The sequence below is a fragment of the Meles meles genome, chromosome 7 (genome assembly GCF_922984935.1).
Source record: "Meles meles chromosome 7, mMelMel3.1 paternal haplotype, whole genome shotgun sequence".
NCBI lineage: Eukaryota > Metazoa > Chordata > Mammalia > Carnivora > Mustelidae > Meles > Meles meles.
Window position 1 is genome coordinate 147,597,584 of NC_060072.1, and position 13,532 is coordinate 147,611,115.

At 50.8% G+C, this 13,532-nt stretch overlaps 1 protein-coding gene across 1 annotated transcript in view; it reads left to right on the forward strand.

Moving 5' to 3' along the window:
* Positions 1 to 3,004: 3,004 nt before the first annotated feature.
* PITRM1 (pitrilysin metallopeptidase 1) overlaps positions 3,005 to 13,532 on the forward strand; it is a 42,744-nt gene continuing 32,216 nt past the window's right edge. Inside the window, exons 1-7 of the mRNA XM_046012167.1 lie at positions 3,005 to 3,112; positions 5,638 to 5,743; positions 8,061 to 8,167; positions 8,460 to 8,611; positions 9,118 to 9,232; positions 9,307 to 9,403; positions 10,582 to 10,742. Coding sequence (XP_045868123.1) covers positions 3,060 to 3,112; positions 5,638 to 5,743; positions 8,061 to 8,167; positions 8,460 to 8,611; positions 9,118 to 9,232; positions 9,307 to 9,403; positions 10,582 to 10,742 — 791 coding nt within the window. The 5' untranslated portion in view covers positions 3,005 to 3,059. The remainder of the gene's footprint in view (positions 3,113 to 5,637; positions 5,744 to 8,060; positions 8,168 to 8,459; positions 8,612 to 9,117; positions 9,233 to 9,306; positions 9,404 to 10,581; positions 10,743 to 13,532) is intronic.

Below are 13,532 nucleotides of genomic sequence, written 5' to 3' on the forward strand. Positions count from 1 at the left end.
GCATACCCAGAAGCAGAAGTTAGACCAAAATCTGTCAAATTAATGTGAATTTCTTAGTGGGTCATTGTAAGCAGACAGAAAAAATAAAGCTGAAGCCTGGAGTTGATGCTGTACCAACGTCACAATTAAGACCTGAGATAACACAACCATGGGATCTTAGCGTCGAAAGTCAACGTGCAGAAAATCACAGGCTTGTTTTTATGAGTTCAGCAGAAAGAGGAAAGCTTGTGTTTAACTCAAGGCGGCAGACTTCAGGTTGGTAAGTAGGTGATGCACAGTTTATTCCTGTTGACTGAAAACCAGTGAAGGGGAACTGGCAACAGGGCTAGGTTTTAGTATGGGGACTCCTCCTTACTCCATGTTATCAGCGGGTTTTGTTGACATTTTATACATTTCTATAATTTTATAATTTTAAAGTTGGAGGCGCTGAGGTAATCCCTTATCTTGTATTTCCAACAGTCATCACTTGTGGATTATGATAGACTCAGGAGAAAGGACTTCCAAAAAGTACGCATTGTGTCAATGACATGCAATCCTGAACAGCACATTTTGTATTTTTCTTCGGGAGGTGGAAGAACCTTGGCTTCTCTGCATTAGTTGGCTGGGGTGGCCATCACGAAGTACCACAAACTGGATGGTTTAGCACACCAAGCTCATTATTCATTAGTAGACAAATTCCTTGTGTCTTCGGTCTGGAAGCCAGAAGTCTGAGATCAAGCTTGGGCAGATCGGTTCGGGGAATCTTCTTCATGCTTCTGGTGTACAAGCCATCCTCGATGCTCTTTGGTGTATAAAAGTGTCATCCTGATCCTTGCCTTCATCGTCACATGGCTTCCTGTATGTGCCAGAGGGTCCAAATATCCCCTTTCGATAAGGACACTGCTCATATTCTAATGACTTCGTTCTCATTTCATCACCTCTATAAAGACCCTACTTTCTAATGAGGTCACAGCTTTCTGGGGAGAGGCAATCTAATCTGTAATCCCCAAATATTCACTCAATTGCTTTTCCACATCCCAGGCAGCAGCCATTCTGATCGGTGCTCATCTTACTAAAACAGTGTTTCATTATGACATGGATGTGTTTTTGAACATAGCATATTGCATAGAGAATTTTTTATTCTTAACTTCACCATTGAAATGATTTTTAATATATGTCGAGATTATGTTCAAGTGTTAAAATTATATTGGTTGCTGTTCAAATAATTATTTATAAACTCTTAGTATGTGTGTGTGTAGGTGGCCATCAGTGAGGTGTATGCTGTGGGAACATAGCAATAAGTGGCAATTACCAGATTTACGCAGCATCTGTCCTTCAGAGAGATCAAAATACTCTAACTTCCGGTGCTTATTTCCCTAAACACTCAGTGGGGTTAATCACACCCAGCTGTGTCTGCAGGATCACAGGCATGCGGTGGTGACTCCGTAACACCGATCACCCAGATTTCCCCAGAAAGGAAGGTTCATGCAGGGAGTGTGTTTGTATTAGTGGCTTCTTATCATCACCTCTCTTTGTTCTGGTTCAGCGGGTTTCTCCTCTAGCTAAAGAGGTACTCAGTTACCTGCAGAATCCATGGCACCGTGGAGAGTTCTTTGGAGACTTTTGGAGGCTTTTCAATGCGATATCACCCTCTGCATTGTGGCCACAGCACTTATATATTCAGACAGAAGGCACATGTGTACTTAGAAGCCTTTCTTTAGAGCCCAGAAGTTGGGGCAGGCAGGAATTTGAGTCCGTCTGCACTAGAGGGCCTGGGGGATGAAAGAGGGAGAAAGAGAAGAGAGGAGGGCCATGGCCCTGAGACTCTGCAGACAGATGTGGGACCGGGTTTCTCCCCACTGCTGCAGTGCCCAGGGGTGGTTAATCCCAGATGCCCTTCTACCGCACAATCTCTATGCGGGCCCATCCGCATGACCTGCCCTCCTGGAGCCTGTCTTTGCGGTTCAAGAAGGGCACGTGGGTACTGTGGACAGCTTAGAAGTGCGCAGTCTTCCCAGACACGAGAAGCAGGCGGGGAAAGCGGTGAGTCAAAACACCCCTGCAGGTGCTTGGAGATGTCCTGCCGTTCCCTGGGGACATTCTGAGCGGGACCATTCGTAAGGAGGGTGATACCAGGGTATCCTGACCCTAGAAACCATCTGGTGCAGTCCTCAGGCCATTTCCACCAAGTCCCAGAGCCAGGGGCTGAGGAACCTGGCATGCCCGCACCCCAGACCGACGTCCTTTACTGTCACTCAAGTATCCGAGACCTGCAGGCAGAGCTGCGAGCACGCACAGGTGCAGGCTCGCGACCTCCTCCAGAAGAGCAACCGGCGGCTCACCTGGCCAGCCCGAGTCCGCCCCACCCCGAGGGAAACCCGCTTCTCCTGAGTTGGCCAGCCCCTCGCCTGCGCCGTCCCCGCCCCTCGCCGGCGCAGGCCCGCCCCTCGCCTGCGCAGTCCCCGCCCCTCGCCTTCGCAATCCCGGTCCCCGCCTTCACCACCCCCGCCCCTCTCCCTCACAGTCCCGCCCCTTGCTCTCTCAGTCCCGCCCTCCCCCGAGCAGTCCCGCCCCCCTCCTTCACAGTCCTTGTTCCTCGGCACCGCTCCTCCCCGGCTCAGGCCCGCCCCTCGCCTTCACAGTCCCTTCAGCCCTCCCCCTGAGCAGTCCCGCCCTTCGGCTTCCCACTCCCCGCCCCTTCCCGGCGCAGGCCCACCTCCTACAGCGCACGCCCCTCCCCGTGCGTGCCCCGGACTCCGCCCTCAGCGGCGCCCCGCCCCGGGCTCCGCCCCTCTCCGTGCCGGCCAGGGCTCCGCACGCAAGCCCCGCCCGCCGTGCTCCCGCGCTCCAAGGCCCGCGACGCTCCGCCCCCATCACCCCGCCCACCCCGTGCCCCGCGGCCTTCGAGTTCCGCCCTGCCGCCTCCGGAGCCCACCCTTTTTCTCGCCAGCCTATTAGAGAGAGCGTCGCCGTGCTCGCTGACCAATGAGAGTCGCGGCCAATGCGTCACGCCGCCCCGCCCCCGCGCGCGTGTGTGGGTACGTAAAGCTGCGACCTCGGGTCTGTGGTGGTCACACGCCATGTGGCGCTGCGGCGGCAGGGTACCTGGCTTCGTGAGGCGGCTGAGCGGCGGGTGAGACGCGCGGGAGCGAGAGGGCGCCGAGGAAGGAGCGAGGGCGGAAGGCGTTACGGGAGGTCTCGGCGGCGGGGAGAACCCGGGAGGCTTCAGGGTCTTGTCCCGGCCCCGCGGTGCCGCACCGCGGCCCCCTGCTCTGGACGCCCTCGCCCGGGGACCCCCGACGCCCCCGCCCGGGGAGCCCGGCCTCCCGGCCGCCTCTCCCACAGCCTAGCCCCGGGAGCCTTGCGGAGCCTGGGTGAGGGTGCGGTGGGTCCCCTGCCATCGCATCCCCCGCCGGAGGAAAGGAGCTCCTGTCCGGGGTCAGGGTTGGGGACTGCAGCCCGGAAAGCCTGTGGGAAGGCGGGTCCGAGCCCCCGCGCCCCCGCGACCTTAGGCGATCCCGGAGTGGGTGGCCTCGTGTGCGGGTGGTCAGAAGTGAAAATGGTCATCGGTGTGGATTTCAGTCCGTGTCGCTAAAGGAGTCGCTTGTGGGTCTCATTCACGTGCTTTCTGTGCTGGGACCGGGAGTCCTCGGGACACCTGAGGCTTCCGCCCGAAGTGCTTTCCAACTGCGGGGTTCTTTTTTTTTTTTAGATTTTATTTACTTATTTGACAGGCAGAGATCACAAGTAGGCAGAGACAGGCAGAGAGAGGAGGAAGCAGGCTCCCCGCTGAGCAGAGCCCGGATGCGGGACTCGATCCCAGGACCCTGAGATCATGACCTGAGCCGAAGGCAGCGACTTAACCCACTGAGCCTCCCAGGCGCCCCCAAACTGCCGGGTTCTTAGACGCGGTAAAACGTCAGGGATACACGGCAGTGTTCTTGATAAAATCGGAGCGTCCAGAAATTGACGTCTTTTTGAATGAGGAGGTTCATGGAAAACAGACGCACTCCGGCCTTGAAGGGTCACACTCAGCTCGTAGAAAAGTTTCGGTCCATGCGAAGTCACAGAACCTCGCTTGTTTTACGGGGCATGTAGCTGTTAGCCACACGGAGAAGCCGCGGTGTTCCTTTCCCGTGCCCTGGCGGGGTTTGGGCTTGACAGCAGGGGCCTTCGTGTGTGGTCGGTACCGGGAAGCATTGCGGGGGACAGTCCCTGTGCCTGTCTTTCTGCACTTTCAGCACGAGCATTGTTTGGGGTTGTGTTCTTGATGTAAGTGACCTCTTAGCTCTCTCTTCTGTAACTGGGGTTCGCTCAGTAAGGGAGGCACTGGCTGCCCATGGCTCACCTGCGTCATGTTGCCTGACGGTGCTGAGTCCTGTGTTTCTTCCCCTGTGTGTATCTTCTCAGGGGAAACATTTTCTGTGAGATATACCCATGTAGAAAATTCTCTCAGTTGGGAGGGAAAATACGTAAACATAGTGCCACCATTACCCAGATGAAGGTTACCCCTACGTGGTTTTGACCGTCCCCCCCCTCAGGTGTGCTTTCTGTCCTGCTTTGTTTCCTGCTTTCTTTATAGATCTACGTGTGCATATAAGATTATGCTCCAAGATGAGCAGCCGCAGGAGTCCGCGGGTCCACAGTTCCTTTTCCCCCGTCTCCCCACCACCTCCCCAGCCGGAACATCAGTCCCTTCTCTGCACTTGAGTCTGTTTCTTGATTCATCTCTTTTTTCTCCTTTGCTCATTTGTTTCTTATTCCATGTGAGCGACATCATGTGGTCTTTGTCTTACTCGTTTCACTTAGCATGATACGGTCTAGCTCTATCCATGTTGGTTTTCTTTATATTTTTACCATCTATGTGTAGTCCTACAACCCCGTTACCTATTTAGGATAATACTGTGTCTATCCTTTGTGCTTTTTTTTGCTTGTTTGTTTTGTTTTGTTTTTTTGGTTCAGCGTTATGTGACCCCCATTTTTGTTACGTGTGGTTGTAGTCCATCCATATTTCTAGCTAAGCTTATTTCATCTGTTGAATGGTCCCCAGTTTATCCGTTCTGATGACGGTCGCCCTGGTTGCTGGAGATTGGGACTCAGGAATGTAACATAAAGGGTGTGTGCTGGCAAACGATGAGTACACGTTGTCCAGGACACACACATGTGGCGGTGAATAGTTGCAGATTTAAATGATGCCAGATGTTATTCCAGAATTACTATTTGCACAAAGTGCAGTTTAGGCATTCCTGGCAATGATAGATTTCTTTCTTTTTACCAATTTGGTAGATATGTAATGGGAGTGTACTGTGATACTGTGTACTGAGACAGAAAAAATCATTTTAACATGAGAGTTTTTTATATGCGTAAGGAAAATCGGTATCATAATTAGAGTTATTTATGAGCATTTACACATGAAAGGCTTGGAATATACAATTATTAGTTGATATGAAGCTTTAGCTGAGTAGAGATAAAGATCATAAAATTGAAAGAACTTAACTAAAGATTCCAGAAATCAGTTTTCTGGAATCTGTAAGATGTAAGGTTTAATTTTTATTGGGAATGTCTTGATCACGTGAAAATGTTCTTGTGATGTTGCTGAATTACGTTAGCCATACTGTTGTCCTGCACGAGCATCTAACCTTGGTTCCTTCCCCCCAGGAGCAGTGCCAGCCCCCAAGCGCGGAAGAGCAGGGACGCCCCCGCCTGTGAGAGGGCACAGCAGTATGAGGTGGGAGAGCGGATCCATGGGTTCACCATAAGCCAGGTGAGCGCCGCCCAGCTTGTGGCCCAGCCCAGACCCCAGGGGGGTTGGCATCTCTGTCCCAGGCCTTGGCTCATCCATATTTCACAGTGTGGGCTCTCCTGAGCAGAGTTTGCAAGCGAAAGGATTTCCTGATTCTTAAATAAGGGATTCCCTGAACTGAACCCCTTGGAGCCTAATGTCTCTAGATTTGAGAAAGTAAGTCACACACATTGAGGTTTGTGCGTCCACACACGTGGCTGTTCACTGTGCTAAGATGGCCCCCATCTGTGCGGGTCACGTTTTGCCTAGCACGTGAGTTTGCGCCACACACAAAAACTTGGTTTTTGAGCTGAGTAAGGAGCTTGTGAGCCTGTATATTCACAATGTTGGTTTTTTTTCTTTTAATGCAGTAATTGAAACATATGTATTTCATGTCACTGACTGGCTATTGGCTTCATGCTGTAGATAACACTCTTTTTTTAAAAAAAAATTTCATTTATTTATTTGACAGAGAGATCACAAGTAGTCAGAGCAGCAGGCAGAGAGAGAGGGGCAAGCAGACTCCCTGCAGAACAAAGAGCCCGAAGCGGGGCTCGATCCCAGGACCCCGGGATCATGACCTGGACTGAAGGCAGAGGCTTTAACCCACTGAGCCACCCAGGCGCCCCTGTCGATAACAGTTTTAGCAGGTTCAGAAGACAGGCGGCTCACAGTCCAGAAGACAGAAGTGCAACTGCAGTACGAGGGGGAACATGAGGAACGTCTCTGTCTCCAGGGACATGCAGAGACCAAGAGAAAGACAGGAGGAGAGGGTGCTCTGCTGGGTGGAGAGGTGTAGGGACAGGTTCACGGAGAATGGAGGCTGTGTAAGTGGAAGACGGAGGGTGGCCGTGCCCGCGGCAGCAGTCCATGCTGGGCTCCCGGGGGGCCGGTTAGCTTGAGATGGGGGGACTCAAGACACTGGGTGAGAGCACGTGAGCACGTGTGAAGTCCCTAAAGGCCAAGCAGGGGAGCTTGGCTGAAGAACAGTGACTGTCAGGGAGGACCTCAGAGCCGTGTTCCTGTGTTTCTGCAGTGTTACAGAAACTTCCGATAAAGCATGGTCCTTGTTTGACGAGTAGTTCCCGTGAAAGAGGTTAGGAGGCGGACATTCACTGTTTGAACTGATTTTAAATACGTTGATCATCTCTTACAAAGTCAACTCTTAGATACAGATAATTTAACACTTGTAAACTAAGCAGGCATTACAGGCCTCTTTAGGCAATGTCATTTGTGTAGAAGGCCCCCACAAGACGGTCGGACACCGAGTTCTAATCTCTGCCCTGCTGGTAGCTTGCTATGTCTGCACAGACGAGATACCTTTGCAGCCTCGAAGAGTGGCCTTGATAAACAGTGTGGCAGTGGCAGTGGCGCACTGCTGTGATTGAAGGGGAGAGCACCCTGGCGTGGTGGGACGATATAGCACTTTTTTTTTTTTTTAAAGATTTTATTCATTTATTGGACAGACAGAGATCACAAGTAGGCAGAGAGGCAGGCAGAGAGAGGAGGGGAAGCAGGCTCCCTGCTGAGCAGAGAGCCTGACGCGGGGCTCGATCCCAGGACCCTGGGATCACGACCCAAGCCGAAGGCAGGGGCTTTAACCCACTGAGCCACCCAGGCACCCTGATATAGCACTTTCTAAGGGCCAACAACCACAGAAGGTCTTGGGAGGCTTGCATAGCTAGGAGACCACTGTCCTCCGGGTCAGGATGCCTTGTTCTTACTGGAGGTGATTTGGACCCTCCCAGTAGGAGCAGGTAACTGATGATACCCCAGCGTACCCCTGGGAATTCCTCGGAACTGCAGCAGCCAGGTGAGGCACAGTTCAGTCCCAGGCTGTGGGCCCGCCCCAGCGCCCGCCGGCATTCTGAGCATTGCTGCTATGATGTATGGAAAAGGAGGCCGGCTGCAGGCCTGGCAGGTGAGAGCAGGGCTCCTCTGGTGCAGCGTGGCGTGAGAGCTGGGGTCCGCGTCCCTGTCTGACTGTTCCTCCGAGCCTCAGCCTTTCCATCTGCAGATGGGAGCGAGGATCCCCCTCTCCCAGGGTTCCCTGGGAACTGTTCACAGACTGTCTAGCTGATAACAAGTGTGCAGAAGGCAAAGGCACCCAGGATGGTCACGTACATGGGTCTTACTTGGCTCATTTGTAAGATTCAGGGTTTAAACAAGGTAGTTTCTGCTGACGTGTCGGCTCCCTGCTGTCACCGGAGACACAGGCCAGGGCCTGTGGTGTGACCATACCTGTGCCGAAGGCCTTCCCGTCTGAGTTCAGCTGCTTGCATGTTTCTGGTTCATGCAGGTAACGGCCATCCCTGAGCTGTCCCTGACCGCAGTGAAGCTCCACCATGACGGCACAGGAGCAAAGTACTTGCACTTGGCCAGGGAAGACACCAACAACTTGTTCAGGTGCGTGGGCATCGCGAGACGCGTCCCAGACTGGCTCCATCAAGAACGTCTGCCAGACGATAGGCAGTTTAAGATCCCCATTTGCTCGTGTTTTAGTTTTACTGACCGCATCCTGGAAAACAAAGGAAAAGGTGACATGAGTTTATGTCCTCAGCTGCCTAGAGTAAGAGCTGAGTCTGAACTAGTGATTTTCTGCGTTGCGGTGGGAAGCTGTAGCGTGAGCAGCGGGGTGGGCGGGGCCGGAATCGGGCGTCCGCCTGAGCCTTCACCTGCTTCTCCCATCTGGCCACAGCGTGCAGTTCCGCACCACACCCACGGACAGCACCGGCGTCCCGCACGTGCTGGAGCACACTGTCCTGTGTGGCTCTCAGAAGTACCCCTGCAGAGACCCCTTCTTCAAGATGCTCAATCGGTCGCTGTCCACCTTCATGAACGCCTTCACAGGTGAGCGGCCGTGCACGGCGGCCCGGCCTCCTGGAGGCCAGATAGGGCGCCCCGGGCTCTGGTGTGCTGCAGGGCTGCTGCAAGTGGAATCCTGCTCGCGTTGTAAAAGCCAGTTTTAGGGAAAAGGTCTCTGATCTTTTTCTGGGCAAGATTAAATTAGTAATCCTTTGGAAATCTTGCTATGAAATTTGAGCTGGGCACCATGTGTGAACATGGTGGCCGTGGTGTTTGAGTTGATTTCCAGGAGCTCGGGCAGCGTGGGGGCTGCTGCTGGGCGCAGAGAAGTGCCCAGGCCTCCAAGTAACTGGTGCGCTCTGGCCGCACCCACAGGTCAGGCCCGCTGTGCAGGTGTATGAGGTCATGGCTGGCTGTGGCCCTTCCTCCTACCCTAGCCAGGCCTGCCCGGGACAGTAAGAGCTCAGGGTGGGGGCCTGGCGGTGGGGCTGGACGGGGCTCATTCCTTTGAGAATCTGTCAAATTTTTAAAATCTTTTCATTTGTACCCAGCTAGCGATTATACTTTGTACCCATTTTCCACACAAAATCCCAAGGACTTCCAGAATCTCCTGTCTGTGTATTTGGATGCAACCTTTTTCCCATGCTTACGGGAACTGGATTTCTGGTGCGTAATGATTAATTGATTTGGACATTAGTGTTAGAGTCATTATCATTCTGTAATTACTTATCATTATTTAGGCAGGAAGGTTGGCGACTAGAACATGAGAATCCGAAAGACCCCCAGACACCCTTGACCTTTAAAGGAGTCGTCTTTAACGAAATGAAGGGAGTGTTTGTGAGTTCGTTGGTTTTTTTTCCTTTTTACAACTGTTACAATGATCTTCTATAAAATATCGGGATGTAAATGGGTCTGGGAGACAGCGGACATTCTTTTATGTCATTTGATATGCTTCTCATGTCGGAATTATTGAACTAGCCCGAGACGGTGCAGTGGGCACCAGCTGTAGGACCGTAGAGGTCCACGAGATCGTGGCCACTGGCAGTGGCGGAACTGTGGGGTGGGGCCCCTGGCATGTGGTCTGCGGAGGTCTGCGAGATGAAACTGTTAACATGACAGTGATAAGACCTTGTCTTTTTTTCTCCTTCAGGACTTTCCCCAAGCCTGTGTTACATGTTTTGTAATAGTTTATAGGATATGGTAGCAGATAGAGTACCGCTGTCTCTCCTTAAGCCAGACATTAAGGAGATTTGCAAAATGTGTAAAACAGTCCTATTCTTCTCAGTAGTATTTCTGCTTTGTTCTGAGAAAGTTTCCAAAAAAATATTTGTTAACATATTGATGGGTTAAGATAATGAATGGATAAGTAATGTTTTCTAAGGTCTCAGCTTTAACTTCGAATGTGGAAAAATTATGTGTACACACACATGCCTGTGTAATCAGGAAACCCACATCATCAGAAGCTCTTTGGGGGCCTCGCTGAGTTTTAGGAGTGTGAAGGGTTTTGACACCAGGCACTTTGATAACCTCTCCGCTGGGCCCATCCTCCCAGCTCCTCTGACTTTGGAGTCCTGCCCTGACATATGGGCTACTCGATTGGGGCCTCATTTCTTCCAGCACCTTCTGGAAACTCAAGCTACAGTGACCGTTCTTGCTCCGGAAGACCATGGAACCCCTCCCTGCAGCTCAAGGACAGGGACTCTTGTGTCTCTTTCCTTGGTCTGCACGTTCCCTCCCCTGCCCTCAGCTGTGCCTTTGCTGGTGGCCCACGCACAACGCAGAGAGTTTTTCCTTCTCTTGCGAGCCCCCGGGTCTCTGGGTCCCATGTGGAGGGAGTGAAGGAGCGGCGCGCTCTGTTAGGCAGGACCCGCAAGGACCACCTTGCTTTCCACTGCCGCAGTGGGAACGGCAGGATGTCACGGGTGTGTGCGCCTAGTATGTGATTAATTTGTTGCACTGTAACGTAACAGTGGGCGTTATGTCTCACGCACGTGTGTATTTGTTTCTATTTGAAGACGGACAACGAGAGGATATTCTCGCAGCACCTTCAGAACCGCCTCCTGCCCGACCACACGTACTCCGTGATCTCCGGGGGTCACCCGCTGTGCATCCCAGACCTCACGTGGGAGCAGCTCAAGCAGTTCCATGCTACCCATTACCACCCCAGTAATGCCAGGTAACACTTCCTTTCTGTAGATTAATTCAGGGTGGGTTGGTTTAGAGTGGGCTCATTTGCACACACTAAAGGGCATGGCCTCTCTCATATTCGGCAAAGAATTGTTTGCGAAGAACTGTAAATTTAGAGGATGCTCGGCTTGGCGGTTTGCCTCTCTTCTGTGGGTGCTCTTTCTGAGCGTCTGCAGCAGGAACTTCTGTGCCCAGCCTGATGGGGACACCGCCTCCTGAAGGAGGAGCCGTGTGCCACCGCGCTCCCTCCCTGCGCCACTGCTTTCTCATGTCTAACACAGGAGCTCGGGCTGCTGTCCCCTCCCGAGGCTGCCCCGGGACCCGGAGAGCTCCTGATATGGACCTTGATCCCAGGATCCCGAGATGATGACCTGAGCCAAAGTCAAACGCAACCCACTGAGCCACCTAGGTGCCCTGATGTACCTTTCATTTTTAAGTTTGATTGTAATTCTGCGGTAGTTAACGTACAGTGTTATATTAGTTTCAGGCATAAAAGACCATGATTTGACACTTCCATATACCGTCCAGCGTTCATCAAGATTCCCCATCACCTGTTTCCCCTGTTGCCCCCATCACCTTCCCTCTGGTAGCCATTAGGGTGTTCTCTAGAGTTAAGACTGTTTTTTCCAACTTCTCTTTTTCTTTCCCTTTGTTCATCTGTTTTCCTAAATTCCACATGAGTGAAATCACGTGATGCTTGTCTTTCTCTGACTGACTTATTGCACTTAGTGTAATACTCTAGCTCCATCCGCGTCAGAGCCAGTGGCAAGATTTTGTTCTTTTTTACGGCTGAGTAATATTCCATAGTACATACACACCACATCTCCTTTATCCAGTCATCTGTAGACGGACACTTGGATGGCTTCCGCATCTCGGTTATTGTAAGTAACGCTGCTATAAACACAGGGGTATGCACACATGTGCGTACCTGTGTTACCCCTGCTTGTACACAAGCATGTGTACACAGCGGCTGTACCAGTTTGCATTCCCACCAACTGTATGAGGTTACCTCTTCTCCACACCCTCACCAATGTCTGTTGTTTCTTGTGTTGTTGATTTTAGCCATTCTGACAGGTGTGAGGTGATATTTCATTGTGGTTGTGATTTGCATTTCCCTGATGATCAGTGATGTTGAGCATCTTTTCATGTGTCTGTTGGCCATCTGGTTGTCTTCTTTGGAGAACTGTCTGTTCATGTCTTCTGCCCATGTTTTAATTGGATTACTTGGGGTTTTTTGGTGTTGAGTTGTAAAAAAAAAATTTTTTTAAATACAAGGATGTCCTACATCCTGCTCTTTTTTTTTTTTTTAAGATTTTATTTATTTATTTGTATATTTGTCAGAAAGAGAGAGTACACAAGCAGGCAGAGTGGCAGGCAGAGGCAGAGAGAGAAGCAGGCTCCCTGCCAAGCAAGGAGCCCGGTGTGGGACTTGATCCCAGGACCCTGGGATCATGACCTGAGCCGAAGGCAGTGACTTAACGGACTGAGCCACCCAGGCATCCCGAGTTGTAAAACTTCTTTATATATTTTGGACATTAACCCTTTATCCGAGATGTCGTTTGCAAATATCTTCTCCCATTCTTTTTCCCATTGAGTATGACGTTAGCTGTGGGGTTTCCATATACGGCTTTTATTTTGTTGAGGTGTCTTTTAGTTTTGTTGACTGTTTCCTTTACTGTGCAGAAGTTTTTTATCTTGGTGTAGTCCCAGGAGTTTAATTTTGCTTTTTTCCCCTTGCGTCAGGTGACCTATGTAGAAAGAAGTTGTTACAGCTAATGTCAGACGGATTTCTGGCCTTGCTGTCTTCTAGGATTTTCTTTTTTTTTAAGATTTTATTTATTTATTTGACAGAAAGAGATCACAAGTAGGCAGAGAGGCAGGCAGAGAGAGAGGAGGAAGCAGGCTCCCCGCGGAGCAGAGAGCCCGATGCAGGGCTCGATCTCAGGACCCTGAGATCATGACCTGAGCCGAAGGCAGAGGCTTCACCCACTGAGCCACCCAGATGCCCTCTTCTAGGATTTTTATGTTTCAGGCCTGACATTGCGTCCTAAATCCAGCTTATTTTTGTGCACGGTTTGGCAAAGTGTCCGCTACCGCTCTTCTGCATGTTGCTGTGCAGTTTTCCCAGCGCCGTTTCGTGAGGAGACTTTTTCCCATTGCATAGTCACCTGTGCTGAAGATTAATTGACCACAGGATCATGGGTTCATTTCTGGGTTTTCTATTTTGTTCCATTGGTCTGTTTGTCTTTTTGTACCAGTATCGTATTGTTTTGTTTACTACAGCTTTGTAGTATATCTTGAAATTTTGGTATTGTGATACTTTTAGCTTTGTTCATCTTCAACATTGCTTTGGCTGTTGGGGCTCTTCTGTGGTTCAATACAAATTTTCGAATTGTTTGCTGTAGTTTTGTGGAAAATGCTGCTGGTATTTTAATAGGGATTGCGTTAAATCTGCAGATTGCTTTGGGTAGTTTTAATAATATTGGTTCTTCCAACCTATGAGCATGGAGCATCTTTCATTTCTTTGTGTCCTCTTCAGTTTCTTTCGTCAAGAGTTTTATAGTTTTCAGAGTACAGGTCTTTCACCTCTTTGGTTGTGTTTGTTCCTAGGGTGGTTTGTGTGTTTGTTTGTTTGTTTTGGTGCAGTTATGAATGGAATTGTTTTCTTTTCTTTCTTTTTTTTTTTAACGATTTTATTTATTTATTTGACAGAGGGAGACACAGCGAGAAGGGGAACACAAGGAGAGGGAGTGGGTGAGGGAGAAGCAGGCTTCCCGAT